Source organism: Artibeus jamaicensis, unplaced genomic scaffold (genome assembly GCF_021234435.1).
Source record: "Artibeus jamaicensis isolate MK-2021 breed Jamaican fruit bat unplaced genomic scaffold, CSHL_Jam_final contig_755, whole genome shotgun sequence".
NCBI lineage: Eukaryota > Metazoa > Chordata > Mammalia > Chiroptera > Phyllostomidae > Artibeus > Artibeus jamaicensis.
In genome coordinates, this window is record NW_026521950.1 from 1104484 (window position 1) to 1122139 (window position 17656).

General features: G+C 60.2%; 1 protein-coding gene across 3 annotated transcripts in view; it reads right to left on the minus strand.

Moving 5' to 3' along the window:
* Positions 1–5087: 5087 nt before the first annotated feature.
* Positions 5088–17656, minus strand: part of ZNF536 (zinc finger protein 536) — a 316452-nt gene continuing 303883 nt past the window's right edge. For all 3 annotated transcript variants that reach the window (XM_053672198.1, XM_037142973.2, XM_053672199.1), the window contains exon 7: positions 5088–7647. In XM_053672198.1, the coding sequence (XP_053528173.1) occupies positions 7406–7647 (242 nt within the window). In that variant the 3' untranslated portion in view covers positions 5088–7405. The remainder of the gene's footprint in view (positions 7648–17656) is intronic.

A 17656-nucleotide genomic window follows, 5' to 3' on the forward strand; every position in this document is an offset into this window, starting at 1 on the left:
GTAGTGGGGTCGCCAGCGGGTGCCTGGGTGGGAGGTCTCCCCTGGGCCCTGCCCTTTCAGGCTTTGACTCCTAGGGGGCTCTGGGCTGGTTTCCAGGCGGGGCCCCCACCCCATGGTAACACGAGCTCCCCGCTCTGTGCCCCCCACGTGCCCCACCCTGGGTCTGGCTCCCCAGGGTGGAGGCACAGAACCGGGAACTGAAGCCTCCCCGGCCCAGAGCCCTGAGCAGGGCTGGTCCTGTTGGGGTCTCCTGCCCCCGACACTCGACCGGACAGACCCACTGCTGAGCATGGTCCCTGCCCTCTCTGCGCCCCTGGGGGAAAGGCCGCCTCACCCACGAATGCCCATGAATAGCTACAGCCACCTCCATGGGCTCTGTGGTGCCCTGGCAGCCAAAGGCAGAGCCTGGTGCCCGGCAGAAAAGCCCAGGAGACGCAGCAACTCAAGGACCCGCGCCCAGCAGAGGAGCGCCTGCTCAGTCCTCCCGGGGCCTGCGCTTCCTCCCACACCCTGTGGCTGCAGCTGCCACCAAAACCACTCTGTGAGCAAAGAAAAAGCCGGGCCGTGACCCGGGGGTGGTAACCCTGGGGCCTGTGCATCCTTGACCCCCAAATGCAACCTGTCACCTCCACCCTTCTCTGGGAGCCGCAGGGAGGATGACATACTGCAGACAAATCGCTGCAGCCCACATCCCACGGGTCCTGGCCTCCCAGGCCCAGGTAGCTGCCGGCTCAGGTGGCTGGTTGGATGGAGCCTTCCCCGACCCGGCCTCCCACAACCCGAAGCATAAATAACCCCACATTTCACAAATAGCCACGGCCAAGAGGCTGTAAAGCAGCAAAAATATATGTGTGCCCCTATGACTTAGAAATAGTTCCTAAAAATTACTGTTTACTCGGTGTAGGTGGAACGGGGCGGGGGGGGGGGAGGCACGTGAACACATCACACCTCCGAAGTTCTCGCTGCCCCTCCGGGCCAGCCCGGCACCGGAGTCGGTCGGGTTCCGTGGGCAAAGCTTTCTTTACTCCTGACACGAGCCTATGACACTTTATAAAAAGAACTAATCCAGAACAATCTCTAGGTAATTAACACCTAGATAAACAAACATAAATTTCTATATTGCATTTATTTGGACTACCACTCAAATATGCGCGAACCATGCTTTTTTAATTAAAAGATAAATCCATGTGACACTTAGCTTCAAACTTAATTATTCAGCATAGTATAATAAAAAATAGAGCCCATTAAATGTGTCTTGCACTGTATTTCTGTATTAACAGCAAAACAGTTCGGCCTGGGATCATTTAAATTTTCCCCCTCCTCTTTGCCCGTGATTTCCCCGTCGCATCAGTCCGCCCCCACCGCACGCCCCCGGCTCGCTCCTGTCTGTCTCTCAACAGGTGAGAAGATTAAAACTCTTCACGAGCCCGACACACGTGCCCAGCTGGGCGGCACCCTTAATCGCACGTTTGCGATGAGTGCTGTTCTCCCCCCCGTGGAGACACGCCTCCCGTGCACGGGAGCACGCCCAGCCCTCCCCGCTCAGAATGACGATCGCAACGCTCAACACCGAATTCCGCGGGGTGGGGCGGCGCTTACCGTACACACCTGGTGAGGCTTCCACCGTCTACTGCTGCAGTACCGCCGTTAAGCAGAGGGGGGCGCGGGCGAGCCCCAACCGCGGGACCCCGCTGGCTCAGCGTCTTGGAACACGGCCAGCACCTTAGCACCGGGACTCAGCGGCTCAGCAGCGCCAGCCGCCAGGAAGCGACGTCCCCGCGGTGCCGTACCCACCTCCTCGGCAGGAGGAGCTGGTTCCTTCGGTCTCTCGCCGAGAAAGCGCGAAGTGGGAAGCACCGTCCTGGGGCCCTGCGCAGGGCCTGGGTACCTGTCAGCCGTACTGCGCAGGCGCCGTGGTGCAGAGGGTCCGAACCCCAGGCTCTGAGCCCTTGGGCCGCCAGCCTGGGGCTGCCCCGCCGGCCTCAGCAGTAGCCTGGCTTGGCCAGGACCAGGGCTGGGGAAGGAAGCTGCTGAGACATAGGTGATGGCCGGTTCGGGTTCTCCACCGCCGCCCTAGTGAGCCAGCAGGGTGGCCACGCCCTTCCACAGATGTGTGACCCGGAGCCACGCAAGTCCCGGGATGGGGCTCGGGAGCCTTCCTCTGCTTCCTGGGGGCTGCGGCGCCTAGGCGATGGCGATACCTGAGGGGTCTCAGCGCCACGGGTCTGGCCGGGCCGCTCAGTGGTTAGAGCGTCATCCTGATGGGCCAATGTGGGTCCGATCCTCGGTCAGGGCACGTCCAAGAATAAATGGGACAACAAATCCACGTTTCTCTCTCTCTCTCCCTGTCTCTAAAATCGATAATCCTCATGTGAGGATTAAAAATAAATAATTAAAAAAGTAATCCTCAGGGTGCACTGCAGAGACCCTGGTCTAGACTGACCTCTGAGCAGGGCAGGAAGGCCGAGTGTCCACAGAGGGCCCACGGTAGCTCAGTGCCCCAGTGGGTTCCTGGCCATTTGCACCCTGACCACAGTTCTCGCAGCCTGGGGCCCGGCCGCCCTCTGCCCGGCCCTCAGGTGGACCCCCTGACCTCAGAGTGGGGCCCGTGTGGGCCACACTGTCTCCGGACTGAAGATACAGGAGCAGAGTTCAGGGGACGGGATTGTCCACCAGGATCACACGACCTGGGACCTCAGAGCCCGCAGGGCCTTCGCTCCCGTGGCTTCTCCGCCTGGCCCTGTCTCCGTCCCGCCTCAGCCCTCGTCACCTCGCAGGGACTCCCCAGCACCTGGGAAACCCACACTATCTCGGAATCTCCTCTGACGAATATTTAAGATTCGTTTTCGATGATCAGATTGAAGGCAGTTTCTCTGCAGACAGTGGCCTGCGGGCCTCCTGCCCCGGTGCCTGACACATAGTAGGTGCTCTGTGAACTCCCCTTCAACAAGCAGATGAAATAACCTCTGACCCAAGACCACGACAGCAGCCCCCACCCCGACACCCTGAGAATGGCACGGAAATTGTCAACATTCTGCTTTTCACAGACAACAAAAAGTTGGAGACCTTGGTCCAGGAGCCGCTTGTCTCTGAGCAACCCTGATCTTAGGGCCCAGGCAGTCTCCCCAACACCGGGCTTTTTAGAGGGCGGTGTCGTGGGGGGGAGACCAGTCTCAGATTTACCATAACTGGTGACGAAGCCCAGCCTTTGCCGAGTCCTGTACAAAATGTTCATGGCACACCTCCCGTTTCATTGCATTTAAATCCGTCATTTCGAGGATGCAACCAGCGAACAGAGCCGTGAAACCGTTCCCGGTCGGGCTGACAGTGAGCAGTTCCTGCAGGGCCGCCTCACGGCCGGCCCTCCCCGACGGGGCCACTGTTTACGGCTGTGTCAGAGCCTGAGTGTGCGGGTGGAAGTGTGTGCGGGGGCTCCTTCCCGAGACCCCCTTCCAGTCCTATTCGGATGTTACAATAGCTTTCTGGGAGGTCATTCACGCACCACGAAAGTCATTCTTTTGGTGTGGACTTTGGTGGTTTTTAGCATTTGGGGACTTGGCCGCAGAACTGCTGCCTAATTTTAGGCGCTTTCTACCCTTTGAGAAAGAGGACGGCCCACATGGCTCTACGGCTCACCTGCCCCACCCCACCGGCCCCCGAGCAGCTGCCCGTCTCCGTGGGTTGGCGTGTTCTGGATGTGCTGAACATGCCACCACGCACCAGCTGCTCCTGGGTCACTGGCTTCCGTCACCTGACGCTGTCTTCTCGAGGCTGGTGCAGGCGAGTAGCGGTCCATTCTACAGATAAACCTCATTTTCCCATCTATTCATCACAGTTTATAAAACACAGGCAAGCCAACAGGTAAAAAGCGGGAACCGCCCAGGAACCCAGGCATCCGGTGTCCCTTGAGGACTCAGAAGCCCCTGGGCCATGTCTCCTGTGCTGCTGTGGGTGGTTGTTAGGTTCCAGAGACCCCGAGACCCCAAGCCTGCTCTCTGCCCTCCCGTGCCCCTGGACGCACCTGGGTTTGGGGACAGCACATCCGGCATTGTGACCCCTCAGTCAACCCCTTTCCCTGGCAGGGTCACTCCCCGGCCCTGCAGGAGAAGCCCGGTGACTCCCCTTTGCTGTTGGCAACAGCAGCTGGGATGCAGAGGGTCTCGCTGCCGTCTGCTCCTCCGGCAGCCCCCACAGTCTGAGAGAAGCGCCGCGATGAGCAAGTTCCTGTACCGGGGCTTCCGCACACTGCGGGCGCTCCTAGTCCAAGGCTGCCGCCTGCACGAATCCGCTGCGATCCGAAACCAAACCCAGGACCACAAAACCGAATGGGGACGCAGCTCTGCACCCCCCCAGCCCCGGTGTGGGGTGCACGCTCCCAGCCATGGGGACCAGTGTCTGGGCTCCACCCCACCAGGCGCAGACACCGCCCCGAGGTGGCCTTTGCTCTCTGTCTTTGCTTCCGGAGGGAGAACCCAAAGTATCCTCGGATGACATGGAGGTAGAAGGCTTCCTCGAATTTAATGATTTTTGAAAAGAAAAAAAACTTCCTGCTGGTGAAGGGGAATAATAGATCCCAGTGCTGTGAGTGTCTCCTATAATTATTGTGACGTAAAAATTCCACAGGTTTCCCCTTTACTGAAGCCGATGTCTGTGAGCCTTCCCAAACAGTTCACACTCGAGTGAGGGTGTGCACACACACACAGGCACGCTCGTGCATGCACGCACGCACACGCTGTTCGCACAGCACACAGAGGGTCGTTCGGCCTCAGCCCCGCCGTGGGCACCGCCGCCCAGAGCACCGCGGGGCTTCTTTCTCCACGCGGGGCTGGACCCCGTCGGCCGGGCGGGAACAACGTGACCTCCAAGTCCTCGGGCACATAAGTGAAAGGAAAAGATGTCGTTTTTTCCAGAGGTAGAGGTTTTATTGCATAAAACACTGGATAGAACGGGACTGCTTCAAAGACATTTTATTCTAACAGCAGAAAGAAAACAGTCATTGCTGAAAAAACAACTTTTAATACTTTCTATACCAGAATAAAGTTCTGTCAACTGATGTCTTATAATAATAAATAATGACCCAGAATAAACTTTAAATACAAAGTTGTCTACTTGTTACAAGCATAGCAACGAAACCCTCTACTCTACTGACCTCAGGCCTCCTCCGCGGCAGGCTCTGCTCCGTGGAGGGGAGGCGGACGGTACTGACCAGCATCACAGACCACAGCAGTTACGGGGGGACTGGACATGTTCAGATATGAGAACCCGGCGACATTCGGAGCTGACCCTGCGTCGCGGGGGCGATCGCTCGGCGTCAGAGGGGGCGGGGGCGGCAGCACGGGACACAGTGGAACCAACACACACGCCACGAGAGGGGCTGCCCGGCGGGCGGACAGCGTTATTGCCTGGCGCATCTGGCGATGCTCAGAAGACACGAGAGAATACTGGGAGCTCCAAAGTGCTAGAAATGGAATGTGGCTCTTGTTTTGTTTTTTTCCTCTTTTTTTTTCTTTTTACTTTTTTATCTTGTTTTTTTTTTAATATATATATTTTTTTCTTTGCTAAGATACCAAAGGCGGGGCAAACACACAGAAAGCAAGCGACCGGCACAGCCACCAAACACAGCAGTGCAGTGAGACTCCTACAGCATTACTACAGTTGGAGAGTTTTCAGTCACATCGCTGTCCCTTCTCGAGGACCGTAGAGACAGTTGCATTAAGTGTATCGACTCGATTTAAGTAAGGCAGTGAGAACTAGTCTAGAAAAAACAAAAAAGCAGCTTGCCGTACGCCCAACGGGCCGCGGGGCCCAGCGGCCTCACGCGCGGGGAGCCCGGGCTGGCGACGCCGGCTCCGCGGCCTCTGCACACCGCGCTCCTTCTGAGCCCGAGACTCCCTCCCCGTCTCGGGAGAGCAAAGCGTTGTATTTACATCGATTGCAGTTTAGAGTTTTTGTAAACTGCGGGAGGCAGAGCTGAAGTTTTTAAGGCCCTGGGGTTTTATCCTGTGCTCCCAGCCTGCAAGGAAATGTGGACTTTTTCTTTTTTTAAGTCTGAATGATCTCGTTTTAGAAGTTACAACTTCCCGGTTTCTCTAACATCCCAGACAACAGCACCAGTTCGGGGTCACTCAAAGGAAGACCATTAGGAGGCCGGACCTTTCCTCCTGTCTAGTGGATTCGAGAATAAACCCTTAACTAGTGTTCTTAAACCGTTTTGTTTTTCTAATGAGTTAAGTGTTCCATTATTGGCCCTCAGCATCTCCCTCTGGGTGGTGAAGAACTCGATCAATTTGGATTATCCAATCAGTAGAAAATCTAAAATCTACAAAAATAGAGAACACATTTGTTTTACAAAAACAGACATTTGAACTCAAACAGTTTTCTCCATTAGCGATAGAGAGCAGGATGTTTAGATTCCTGTTTTAATGCGGCTCTTTCACGAGCGCTCGCCGGAGAAGAGGGCCCGGTCCGTGCCTGCAACGCTGATTAAAACTCAGGCGAGGATGAGCCTGGCGACAGGGACCCGAGCAGCCTTCGTTCAAGTCGGAGTTTAAAAATCACAACAAAGAACCGTCTTGCTACCATTTCTGCTTCTCCCCAGCACCTTCTGTGGATAGGGTCGGCTAGTGTTTCAAAACAGTGTTTTTTTAATGTTCCCCTAAATTTTTTGAGTAGCCACCTTCTTTTTTTATCCAAAAATTAAAAAAAAAAAAAAAAAGACTGAGACAAGCCAGGGGGAGAAAAAAGCACTTCCCTCAATACTGCAATTTGAGCTAAAAAAGGAATGACTCATCCAACCAGCCACGGGCATGGTCTGCAGACACTTCCGGGCCAGCCGCGGGCTGCGCGGTTAACGGCACACGCAGAGGCCTGCTCGGGTTTCCCAGAGCGCAGCCACCACGCCCGCCTATTGATTTTCGGGCCGAGGCCGCCCCAGCCTGGCTGGCACCAGGCTGCCTCCCTGCGCCTCATTAGGGTGCCCGTCCGTGACAGCCGCAGGCGGCGGACGCTGGAGGTGTTCGGACGGGGAAACACAGCACCTCCGTCCTCAAGGCAACACTAAGCGTTCGGGTGGCACCGTCTCCAGCTAAGAGCTCGGTTTTTGGACAAAGACCCCGTGGCAGGGGCACAGGGGCTCCTCAGCAGCCGCCCCCTGCCCCACCTGCCTTGTTTGGAAGTTCTTGTTGCCAGGTAACAGTTTAGCAGCCATTTTCAAGGGCTGGGGACCTTTTTTGTTTAATATATATATATAGATATCTCTTTAAATTTCTTAAATGTCCTATATACTAGCATGGGGGGTACACATGATCCCCCCAATGCGGTTAGCACACTCTTTTACCAGACGTAACGCTAGACCTGTGCAAGGTGACAGCCCCGTCCAGGCGGAGGGCGGGGGGCGGCGGGGGGCTCAGTTGCACTCCTCCTGGGCCTGGCCGCCCTCCTCCGGGAGCTCCGAGCCCCCCGCCTTGACAGCCGACAGCTCCTCGCAGCTCCCGGCCAGCTCCGCGTCGACCCTGGAGCGTTTGAAGCGGCGGTCGGGGTACTGGCTGTTGTCGAAAGGCATGCGATGCACACAAAGCACGTGGGTCTTCAGGTTCCCCTTCTGGGAGGCGCTGTAGGGGCAGTAGCGGCACTGGAACGGCCGGGGACCTGCGGGCAGAGAGAGCGCGGTCAGGCCTGCGGCTCCGCCCCTGCGGCCCCGCCCCTGCCCCCGCCCCGCCCGGCCCCGGTCACTGCCTCCTGGCAGTGACTTCGCAGAAATCAGCAAAGGAAGGCACCGCAGCCAGTGCCTCTGTTTGGGCCAAGAGGTTGCTGAGGTCCCAGACAATCACACCCGGGACGGGGACGTCATGGGGACGTCATGGGTCCGTCTGTCCTGGCCAGAGGTTTTAGTTTGGCCACCAGGTGACCCACAGGAAAGGTCCCGACCCCTGAACCTGTTCTAATGGAAAGTTAGATAGTAAATAGTGGGGCCTCCGCAGGTCAGCAGGCAAATTGAGATACAAGGTGCGTACTTATATTGATCTGACAAGAGAGGAAACACGGGTCCAACCTTTCATGGCAGAAATGCAGTCATTTGCTATGGACGCTAAAATCGGAATCTCATTTTTTTTCTCCGCCCCTTTAAAAATGTAAAAACGATGCTTCACTCATAGGCCGTTCAAAGACGGCCCGCAGGCAGATGGGGCTCCCGGACTGCACTTGGTGGACCCAGCTGTACACAAAGAAGCCAGCTCCTCCTGGGCCCCCCGCCTCCTCCCGAGCTCCGTCTGGGACCCTCAGTCCACGTCAGCAGAGGCGGTCCCCGTTCTGTCTGCCATGCACGCAGTTGACCCGCAAGCTGAACGTGGCAAGGGGCAGACAGGACCGGTGTCCCAGCCTGGGCGCAGCTGGAGAGCCGAGCCGGAGGCATCTGTGGGGCCTGGGTTTCACCAGGGCCACCATCCACCTGAAGAAGTTGGATCATGAAGGGTGGCCCTTGTCGTCAAAGGTTTCTAGAAAGGCTTGGAATCTGAGCCAAGGCGGATGGACCCCTGTGTCTGAGCCCCTGAGCTAAGGTCCGAGCAGCAGGGCTCAGCAGATTCGCACCCATTGCCGCTGTCTGAGGGGACTGCAGGGCGTCGGCTGGGGAAGCTAGGGTGGGACTCTTGGTGCCCGAAGCTGGGACGTGTCACTTCTGGCAGCTCCGGAGCACGGTCCCCCCCCCCCCCCCCCCCCCCACATCCATGAACGTGTGAGACACACGGGCCTGGCTCTCATCTGCTCAGCAAAACAAACAAGGAAATCACCGGCCCAGCCATCTGCCCCCGGAAACATTCAGGCGGCATCCGAGCCCTCCTTCCACAGCCTCGCTCCTGGGTGGTTGGAGGCCAAGCAAACCCCCTTCCCCACTGAGCGGCAGGCACACCGGGCCGGCGGCGCCTCCTCTGCCGTGGTGTCAGGAGTGGCTCCTTCCCCCGTCCCTCCAGGACCCTCAGCATGAGGAGCAAAACCCGAGAGGAGCCCCCTTGCTGCTGGTCTCTCCACGCCCACGGCCGGCAGCGGAAGGGCCGGACAGCCAGCAGGAGGGGTCCTGCCAAAAACTGGCCTGAGAGGCAGGCCCATCGGCGCCCTTCTCCTCCAGCCTTCCTGCTACCTGGCCCCTTCCTCGGGGGTCGGCCACCTCCCCACAGGGGACAGGCGAGGCCCAGGGTTGAGGGGAGAGAGCACTGAGACTCCCATCTCAAAAGCGCATTGGGGATTTCCACAAGGAAGGTAAACGTCCCTATTCTCCGTCATGTGGGACAAGGGGAGAGTCGGGTGACAGTGTGGCAATAGGGAGGGAAGCCTTTTCTGTGCGGCTTCGGTGCGACACCTTTGGGAAGCTGCGCTCTGCGTGCTGTGTCCCCACAGGACCCACGGAGGCTGCGTCTGTCTCGGCAAACCAAACGGAGAACCTCGATCATCGCCGTTACCCCCAAATAAAAGCCTCTCCGAATCCACCCAAGTGGCATAAAAAGCCTTCGGTACATTATTCCCACAAACTGACTTTAAATATGTGACTCTGGCCGTCCCACCAGTTTCCTGGGGGAGTGGATGACGTCTGCGACTCTGGCACATTCAGGGAGTTCCTCCGTCCCAAGACGGACTTTCCATCTCCACCCAGGTTGGCCACCTGCGCACGGGTGTGTGCGGAGGGCGGCCCCAAGGGCCCGAGTCCCACAGTCCTCCCTGCTGGCTTTGTGCCTCTGTCCCCACACTGGAGCCCTGTGGCCACTTCGTCAAGGCCAGCAGCTGGCCCGTGGCGGAGACGAGGAGGCTGAGGCACCACATACCCGAGCCGTTGACTTTGAAACCCATTCCCAGAGGCTGCAGCGCACCCAGGCCCTGAACCCTCCCCAGTCCTTTTGAGAACCACAAAGTGTTTCATTTGACACACACGCACGCGTGCGGGCCCGCAGGCACACACACTGCAAACACACACATGCACACACAGCACAGACATGCCTGTGTGCACAGAAACACACAACATGCAATACACAAGCACACACGTGTGATGCATACACATGTGCACACACGCACAAGCAGGTGTGGGTGTACACAGGTGTGCATACATACCCTCCTGAGTGGTGTTTTGAAAGGCCGCCAGGTCCCCAGTGTGGGAGGACGTCCGTGGGGGGACAGGGGTCTCCCGGTGAAGGAGGGTGAGGCGCCTGTCTGCACACGAGCCGGTTGCTCCACGCAGGAGGGGGCAGGGGCCAGGCCCACAGGGCCCCGGAGGGCTCGGACCTCCTTCGGTGGAGAAGGGAGGCGGGCGGGCTGCCCACCGGCCCAGCGTGCCTGGCTCCCGTGCCCAGCCGGGCCCCGCGCCCGACCCCGCGGCCAGGTGCCCCGCACCCCCAGCCCTCACTCCGAGGCCATCGACACTCCTCCTCATGCCCACGTGAAAAGTAAGTACATCGTACGTTAATTTGTATTGTCACTGCGCCGCGCCACCGTGGTAAAGAGCGCATCTATTTTTAATCCGCGATGAATAATATATAAATATGTATACAGTGAGCGGGGTCAAGAGGAGTGAGGAGGAAGCCAGCGCGCGCTGTCTCCTACCGGCGTGGGGGGAACGGGGGATTTTTCTTACTTGCTGTGATGGAAGTATCTGCTCTCCCCGCCGTTACTGGAGGGAGAGAGGGAACTGCCTGCCCTTGGGGGGCCGTCCATTAATTACAGCGGCCCGTGCCTGGGTGCCGGCCCGCAGGGCTCCAGGGCTCCCCAGACTGCTGGCCCAGAGGAGTGAGGGGCCAGAGGGGAGGGGACCGACCCCAGGGGTCCAGGGTTCCGTCCTGGGGCACAAAGAAAACCTTCTGGCCCCACCCCTGGGGCAGGTTCCCAGGGGCGACGGGGGCTCTTCTCACACGGGCCCGGGCAGCATGGTGGGAGGGGCTCCCGCTTCACGGACAGGAGAACCAGACCCTGGGGGTGAAGCAGGGTCCGTGGGCAGGGGCCCCAGCCCCCTGGGTGCTGGCCAGGAGGTCACCCCGGGGCACGGCTCCTCCGCCAACAAGGGGACACCTGGAGGGGGTCCGTGTGTGTGTGTGTGTGTGTGTGAGTGAGATTACACACCAGTCACGTCCCACAGCCCAGTGCACACCGGCACCACTGTGGCCCCCAGATGCCCACTAGAGCTGGACGCCGAGTGTGTGGCCAGCGCTCAGCCACAGGGCTGGGGGCACCCCGTCCTCGCCCCCGTCCCCCACCGGAAAGACCCGGCCCGGCCCCCGGAGCACCCAGCCTGCCGGCTGTTGGAACCGCCACCCGCGCAGCACACATGCTGCCTGACACACGCACTGGAGGGCGGCGGCCAGTCCAAGGCCACCGTCAGGGGTCACGACCTCCCGCAGACACCCTGTGAGGAAGAAGCAGCCCGGAGTCTCACAGCGGGGACGCCTGGCCACCTGGAGCCTGGCTCTAGCTGCCGGTGACAGGTGCCTCGAGGCGGGGCCTGGACAGCCCCTGGTAGAGGAAGAACGTTCTGGAGAGAGACACACCACGGAGCAGCCGGCCTCGGCTTTGTGTGGGGACAGAGATGCGGCCCCGGACTCGGGAGCAGGTGCAGCCTGGAGCGCAGAGAGGCCACCCAGACCCAGGACTCGTGGTTTGGGGCCCACACAAGGGAACGGCTCCGGAGGAGAGTCCTGTGAGTTCGTGGTGGACAGTGGGGTCCCCGCCCCTGGCAGACACGGGGACACGGGCCACCTCTCAGACCAGCACTCCGGGGCTCCTAGTGTTGGCTGAAATGCACAGGGAGGGACAGTGGTGGGTAAGAGGAGAGGGACGCGGCCGCCACGACCTCCAGACCAGCCCGGGCGGTGCAGGTACCCACAGACCCGAGCAGCTGAAGGCCCAGGCAGCAGAGCGGGTGCCCCGTCCTGGGGAGGCCCCTCAGCCCACGGAACCCGAGGCCGAGCAGGGGCGGGGAGAGTCTCCGAGCTGCCCCAAAGGGTCTCCTGCGGCCATGAAGAGACCCCTCGAGGGGGTGGACCTGGCTCCAAGACCCAGGAAGGGCTGCTCCCCCAAGTCAGCAGCCCCCCTGCATCCCTGGCCAGAGCCCCGTGTGTGCCCCTGAAACCAAGGACACTTGCACAGCGCAGGCTGGTCGGTGAGAAGAGGGTCCCACCTGTAGGGACTGCCCCCCAGGTGCGCCCCCTGCAGACTCGGGGGTCAGTCAGGCCTGCAGGGCGGGGTCTGGCCCCCTGTCACCCTCCCACACCCTCTGAGGGTCCGCACACCGGGAGGGCCCCTGCCCAGGACCGACAGGCCAGGCGGGGGTGATGAGGCGGGCGGACAGACATGGCGACCACAGGCTGCAGGGCAGAGGCCGCTCCGGGAGCTGCAGGTGTCTCTCTGAGTCTCTTCCAGTTTCCCGAATTCCAAATAGGCCAAAGGCTCCACTCAGGTTCCCAATTCACGTTTGCAGTTTTCAAAAATGTAGTTCATCCGAAGATGCTAAAACACTTCGGAATATTCTTCATCTAAATAAGTTTGGGTTTTAAATTTCCTGTGCTTTGCGCTTTCATCTAAAACACTACAAACTGCTCCACTGTGAGAACAAAGGGGGGCTTCGATCCATGTGGGGGTGGGCTGGAGTCGTCCGCCTGGGCTCGTGTTCCCCTTGAGGATGAGGCCAGGCAGCAGGCGGCGGCCGAAAGCCCCGGGGCCCCGGGCGGCAGGGCGCCTGGACAGCAGCCGGGGTTTCTGACTCCAACCCAGGGACTAGGCTCCTTGGAGCGTCTGACCCTGGGGCGGGAGCAGGGCCGCACCGGATGGTCCGGACCGTGAGCAGCTGCTGGAAAACCACATGGGGTGGGTGCTGGGGTCGGGGGTCGAAGCAGCATGGGGTCCGGGGAGATGCCCTGGAGCCAGAGCCAGACCCATTTCAGCGACCAAGGGAACGGCTTCGTGTTGAATTGTAACCCAATGTACAGAATAAACATTCCAGTCAGCTGACGTAGCTGACTTACCCTGTGGCTCTGCACTTAGTAGGGCCACGTAAAGAAGGGGAAGCTGCTCCTGTGAGCAGCTGCTTAGGAAGGGCTGGGCCCCTACCTGGGGGGGAGACAGAGGAGCCCAGGTTCTCATCTGCCCCGGGGCCTGGGCACACCCTGCAGTGGGCAGCCCGGCCTGGAACTGGGATCCAGTATTCGAGGGCGCGTCCCCACCTTGCGTCTGTTCCCCATGGTGCTCGGTGCCCTTCCTCCAGGCAAGCCACCCCCTACCCCCACTCCCTGCCAGCCAGTGACTGCGGAGCCCTCCTGCCTGCTGCCTGGACCTGCACTGGGCTGCACCAGCTGCACCCCCTCCCCGGCCCCCCGCCCAGCTGCACCCCTGCTCACCGGACCCGTGCCCGGTGCCACTGCAGGCCCCTCGGGAGCACGTCCCCACTGTGGCCCCACCACGTGCCTGTCCATGGGGGCACGGGGCTGCCGGAGGCTTTGCATTGTCCTCCGAGGCTTGTGGGGGGGCTCAGCCTCCTCAGCAGGGCTCCCGGAGCCCCGTCTTTGAGTCCCCACCCAGGCCCCCTCGCTGTGGCTCCAGGGTGCAGCCCGCTGCAGACCCCCTGCTGGCCTAGGCTGTGGCCACACCCACGGTCTTGTTTCTGCCCCACGTGATGTTAAAACTAGTAAGGCATCGCCGATGTTTCCAAACAAAGATATTTCACATACGAACTGTTTATCTTGAAAAGTGGGAGGCCGGCAACATGTTCCCGGAGGTGGCCACCAAGGGCTGGGTCCCGGTTGCCCCTGACTTGGCCCGTCTGCCCTTTGGCCTGCTTCCCACCCCCTGCCCCAAGTCGGTTGCTGCTCCGTCTCTTGCTGTGTCCCAGCTCCGTTTGCCATTGTGTCTCTGAACTTGAACGCATCGGCCCTTAACTACCGTTTACTCGTCACCATAAATTTAAATGTGGGGAGGGGGCTGGCGTTGCTGTGCAAGGGGACAGACCCAGGAGAGCCAGCCCCTGCAGCCCCTGGACCCCCAGGCCACGCTTCCCACCCATCGCAGAAACATCGGTGTCTTCCAGGGGGACTGGTGTACTTTGGGGTCTCCTAGGGGCCGCAGAAGGTGCTGCCAGAAACTCGTGATGGGACAGGCAGGCCAGGTCCCCTCGCTCTCCGTGCTGCTGTGTGGTGCTGATGTGGGTTCAGGAGGGACAGAGCTGTGTCCGCCTCTGCCCCCATCAGGGACTTAGCCACCCGCAGTGGCAGCCCCGGTGAGTGTCCAGGTGTAGGGCCCATGGGACCTGCGTGCGAGTACCTGCTCCCCACCAGCCCGCGGCGGCACAGTGGCCCGGGACCTACAGGGAATCACGAAGTGGAGCCGAGATAAAACGTCACCTTCTCAACACAAGGCCCCTGACACTGTCACGCACTGGAGGTAAACAAAATGACGAAGGCAGCGAGGACACGCAGCTCTCTGCAGAGAGCCACAAAGCTCGGCCCCTCCTCCCCTTTCTGTCTACGAAGCGCTCTCTGAAATCAAAGGGGTCAGACTTGACGTCCCCAACTGGTGAGATCTGAGATGACCCCAGAATGACGGACCTCAGCACGGAGCCACAGGGAAGCGTGAGGCTTCGCACCTTGACATTGACTCCTCCACAGTCACCGGTGTTCAAGAACACGGGAAAAACCCACCGCCTCGGGACCTGGGTGCAAACACAGCCTGCAGGCCATACACCGCGCCATTCAAGCATCACGTGGTGACAGCCATTCCCACCCACCAAGTGTGGTCCCCGAAGTGCCAACAAGGGCCTCTTGACGCCCCCACCAGACACAATCCCAAAGGGGTAGCAGTGCGGAGGGGGGGAGGGAGGGAGGGGGAGAGGGGTCAGAGCACAGGGAGGCCTTTGGGACCAGTGAGAGGCTCCCAGCCGAGTGGAAGCCACTAGGGCTCACCCTTGCCATACCCTACACACACCAGATGCTCCCAGGTCTGTGAGCTGCGGACGTAAGAGGACCCCCAGTCTCAGCTGCTCAGATAAATCCTGAGGACTCGTGCGTGGAGCCTGCGTGCAGTGAAAGGGGGGGCTGTTCGAGTCCAGGGAACAAAACACTTGAGAGAAAGGCCCATGCAGGTTCCGAGAAGCAGGGGCCCCCGCAGCCCCCTCCCGCTGGATCCTGACCGGAGTCCTCGGGAGCGGGAGTCCCCGGTGCCACCGCCACCAGCAGCTGTGAAGCGCTCTTGCAGCACAAGTCACAAGGAACGACCTGACGGATTTCGCCGGTGGCAGCGTGGCACCGTTTCTGGCCCTTCAGGCAAAAATAGCAGAAGCAAAGAGGGAAATTTGAGACGTGCCCCCTTCGACGTCCCACCACAACCTCAGCAAAACCACATGACTCGCCCGCACGTCCCCGCAGTGTGCGCGCCGCCACTCTGGCAGAGAGTCAGGGTCGCTGTTACATAAATCCCGCCCGGTACCAGCCCGGCCATCTGTGAGCGGGGCTGCTTCACCTACGCCTGCCTGCAAAGCCACTCTCCCAGAGACAAGGCAGAGGGGGGAAATTTGATTAATTTGCAGAATGCTCGTGATTTGCTCATATATTATTATAACCGCTCATCAGCACATGACGCATCCCGGCCCCGGGTGCAAGCGCCCGTCCGGTTTCAGCAGGTTCCTGCGCCGGCACCTGACAGGCTGCGGGGCCTCTAAAGACTTTCAGATGCTTACACACAGCAATTCTATCTCCAGAATGAAAAAGAAAAATCTGTAGGAAGAAGAGAGGCCTGAGCTGCTCTCTCTCATTTCCTCCCTGGGGACCAACACGGTTGAACTCGGAAGGGCGGGGCGGCCGAGGCCCCAGGACGGGCCCTGGGCGCCGCCGGGAGAGAGAAAGACCCCTCTCTGGAGGGCACGTGGCCCGGTGCCCGCCCTCGGCCCCTCGGGCTGCCTCCCCTTCGTCCGGGTCCCCTCCGTTTGTCCACCCGCAACCGCCTGATGCGTTCTCTGCCGACGCAGCGGCCCCGTAACGGCACTGGGATTTCTGGCTCCCCCCACCCCCTTTGCTTTTAAAACTCTGATTATGCTCTGAAGCCCTGCCTCTGTGCTTGATTGCCTGTTTCAGATTAGAGATTTGAGCAGGAAGACAAAGGCTGGAGCGCGCACATCGCCCCCCATGTGCGGACCCACAGAAGGGAAAGCCATAAAAACGCCCGCGCCATCTGCCCGCAAACAATAACCTGGGTGTGTGGAGGCTCACAAATTACTCAGCGCCCAACCTTCCCAAACCGCAGGCGCCTGAAACCGAGCCGCAGCTCTGATGTCCTTCGGCATTGTCCCCCCCTCGCCCCCACCCTCAAACGGCTGAGGGACGTCTCTGTGACCGGGTGATTTTTATCAGTGACATCTTCCTATCACACCTGGTCTGGGATGCGGTGGGGGGGGGGGAGGCTGGCCCCCACCCTGACCTTTGGGACCACTGGCCATGTGCACAGTGTCCCTCCCCATGTCTGTGGGGGGAGAGGGGGCGGTGGTCACTCTCAATACAAAAAGACGCTGGCCGGGCCCCTGTCCAGTGACTGGTCGGCCGGCTTTGGGAAGGTGCTCTGGGTTTTGCCGGAGGCCTTCAGGCAACAGGCATGGGGCCCCCCGCAGCCCCAGACCTCCGCTTTCCGGAAGCAGGTCCCCCCCAACTCTCCTGGCTCAGATGGACAGAAGTGGCCTTGCTGACCCCCAGGCACCAGCCACATGTGATAATTAGCCAGGATCTCGACTCACACTACAAAACTCCATCTGAAATGATTTATAAAATAGAAGGAAAGGCCGACCCTCAGCAGAAAGAAAGGGGTGTGGCTTGGGTTGTAGTGGGCGCCTTCCCTATGGGATATTCTGGGGGCGTTGAGCCTGGAGCCCCCATCCCTCACTGGGTCTAGCCCAGCAGCCCCGCAGGTCTTCCCACATCACAGGTGGGGAGAGCAAGGTGCAAACAGTGGTCTGCGCCCAGGTGAAGCAGGACATGGGTAGCCAGGGTTGAAAACCAGCAGGTCGGGTCTGGCTTCAGACCCCACCCCGCTCAACCATCAGAGCCCCCCAAGACCCTGCTTTCTGGAGGAGCCTAGCGAGGCCGGTGTGGTGCCGAGGCAGCCAGCGGAGTGTTTTACAGGAGTGTCAATAAACAGCAGGCCAAACATCTCCTTCCTGAGTCCCATGATGGCCGCACAGCTGCCCAGGGACGGGGGTGGTGGAGAGGGACTCGGCGGGGCCTGGTCACCAGGTTCTCTCCAGCTTAGCTCTCTAGGCCATCCCTTTGCCAGGGCCCGCCCCGATCCTCCGGCCCGCCGGGGCCCAGGTTCCCCTCCCTGGCGCAGGGATGCGGAGACGTGCCTCCACCGCAGGGGTACAGCTGTTGGTCCCCAACCGGTGACCCCACGCACAGTCCGTGCGCAGATCCGGTAGATCAACACTGATTGCTGGGACTCAAGATGTCCCCGCCCCGAGTCCTGACTCCCCGCAGTCTCCCAGACGCCCCCAACCGCCTGTCCCTCAGGTCCCTGCTTACACGCACAGCTCGGCTGAAATGGGGGGAGTGGGGGTGTGGAGGAAGGCGGAGTCCCCCTGGCATGCCCATAAACCGATGTTTATTTGATTTCTTAAGAGCCACGCGCCTAGGACCGCCACGCTGGAGTGGCC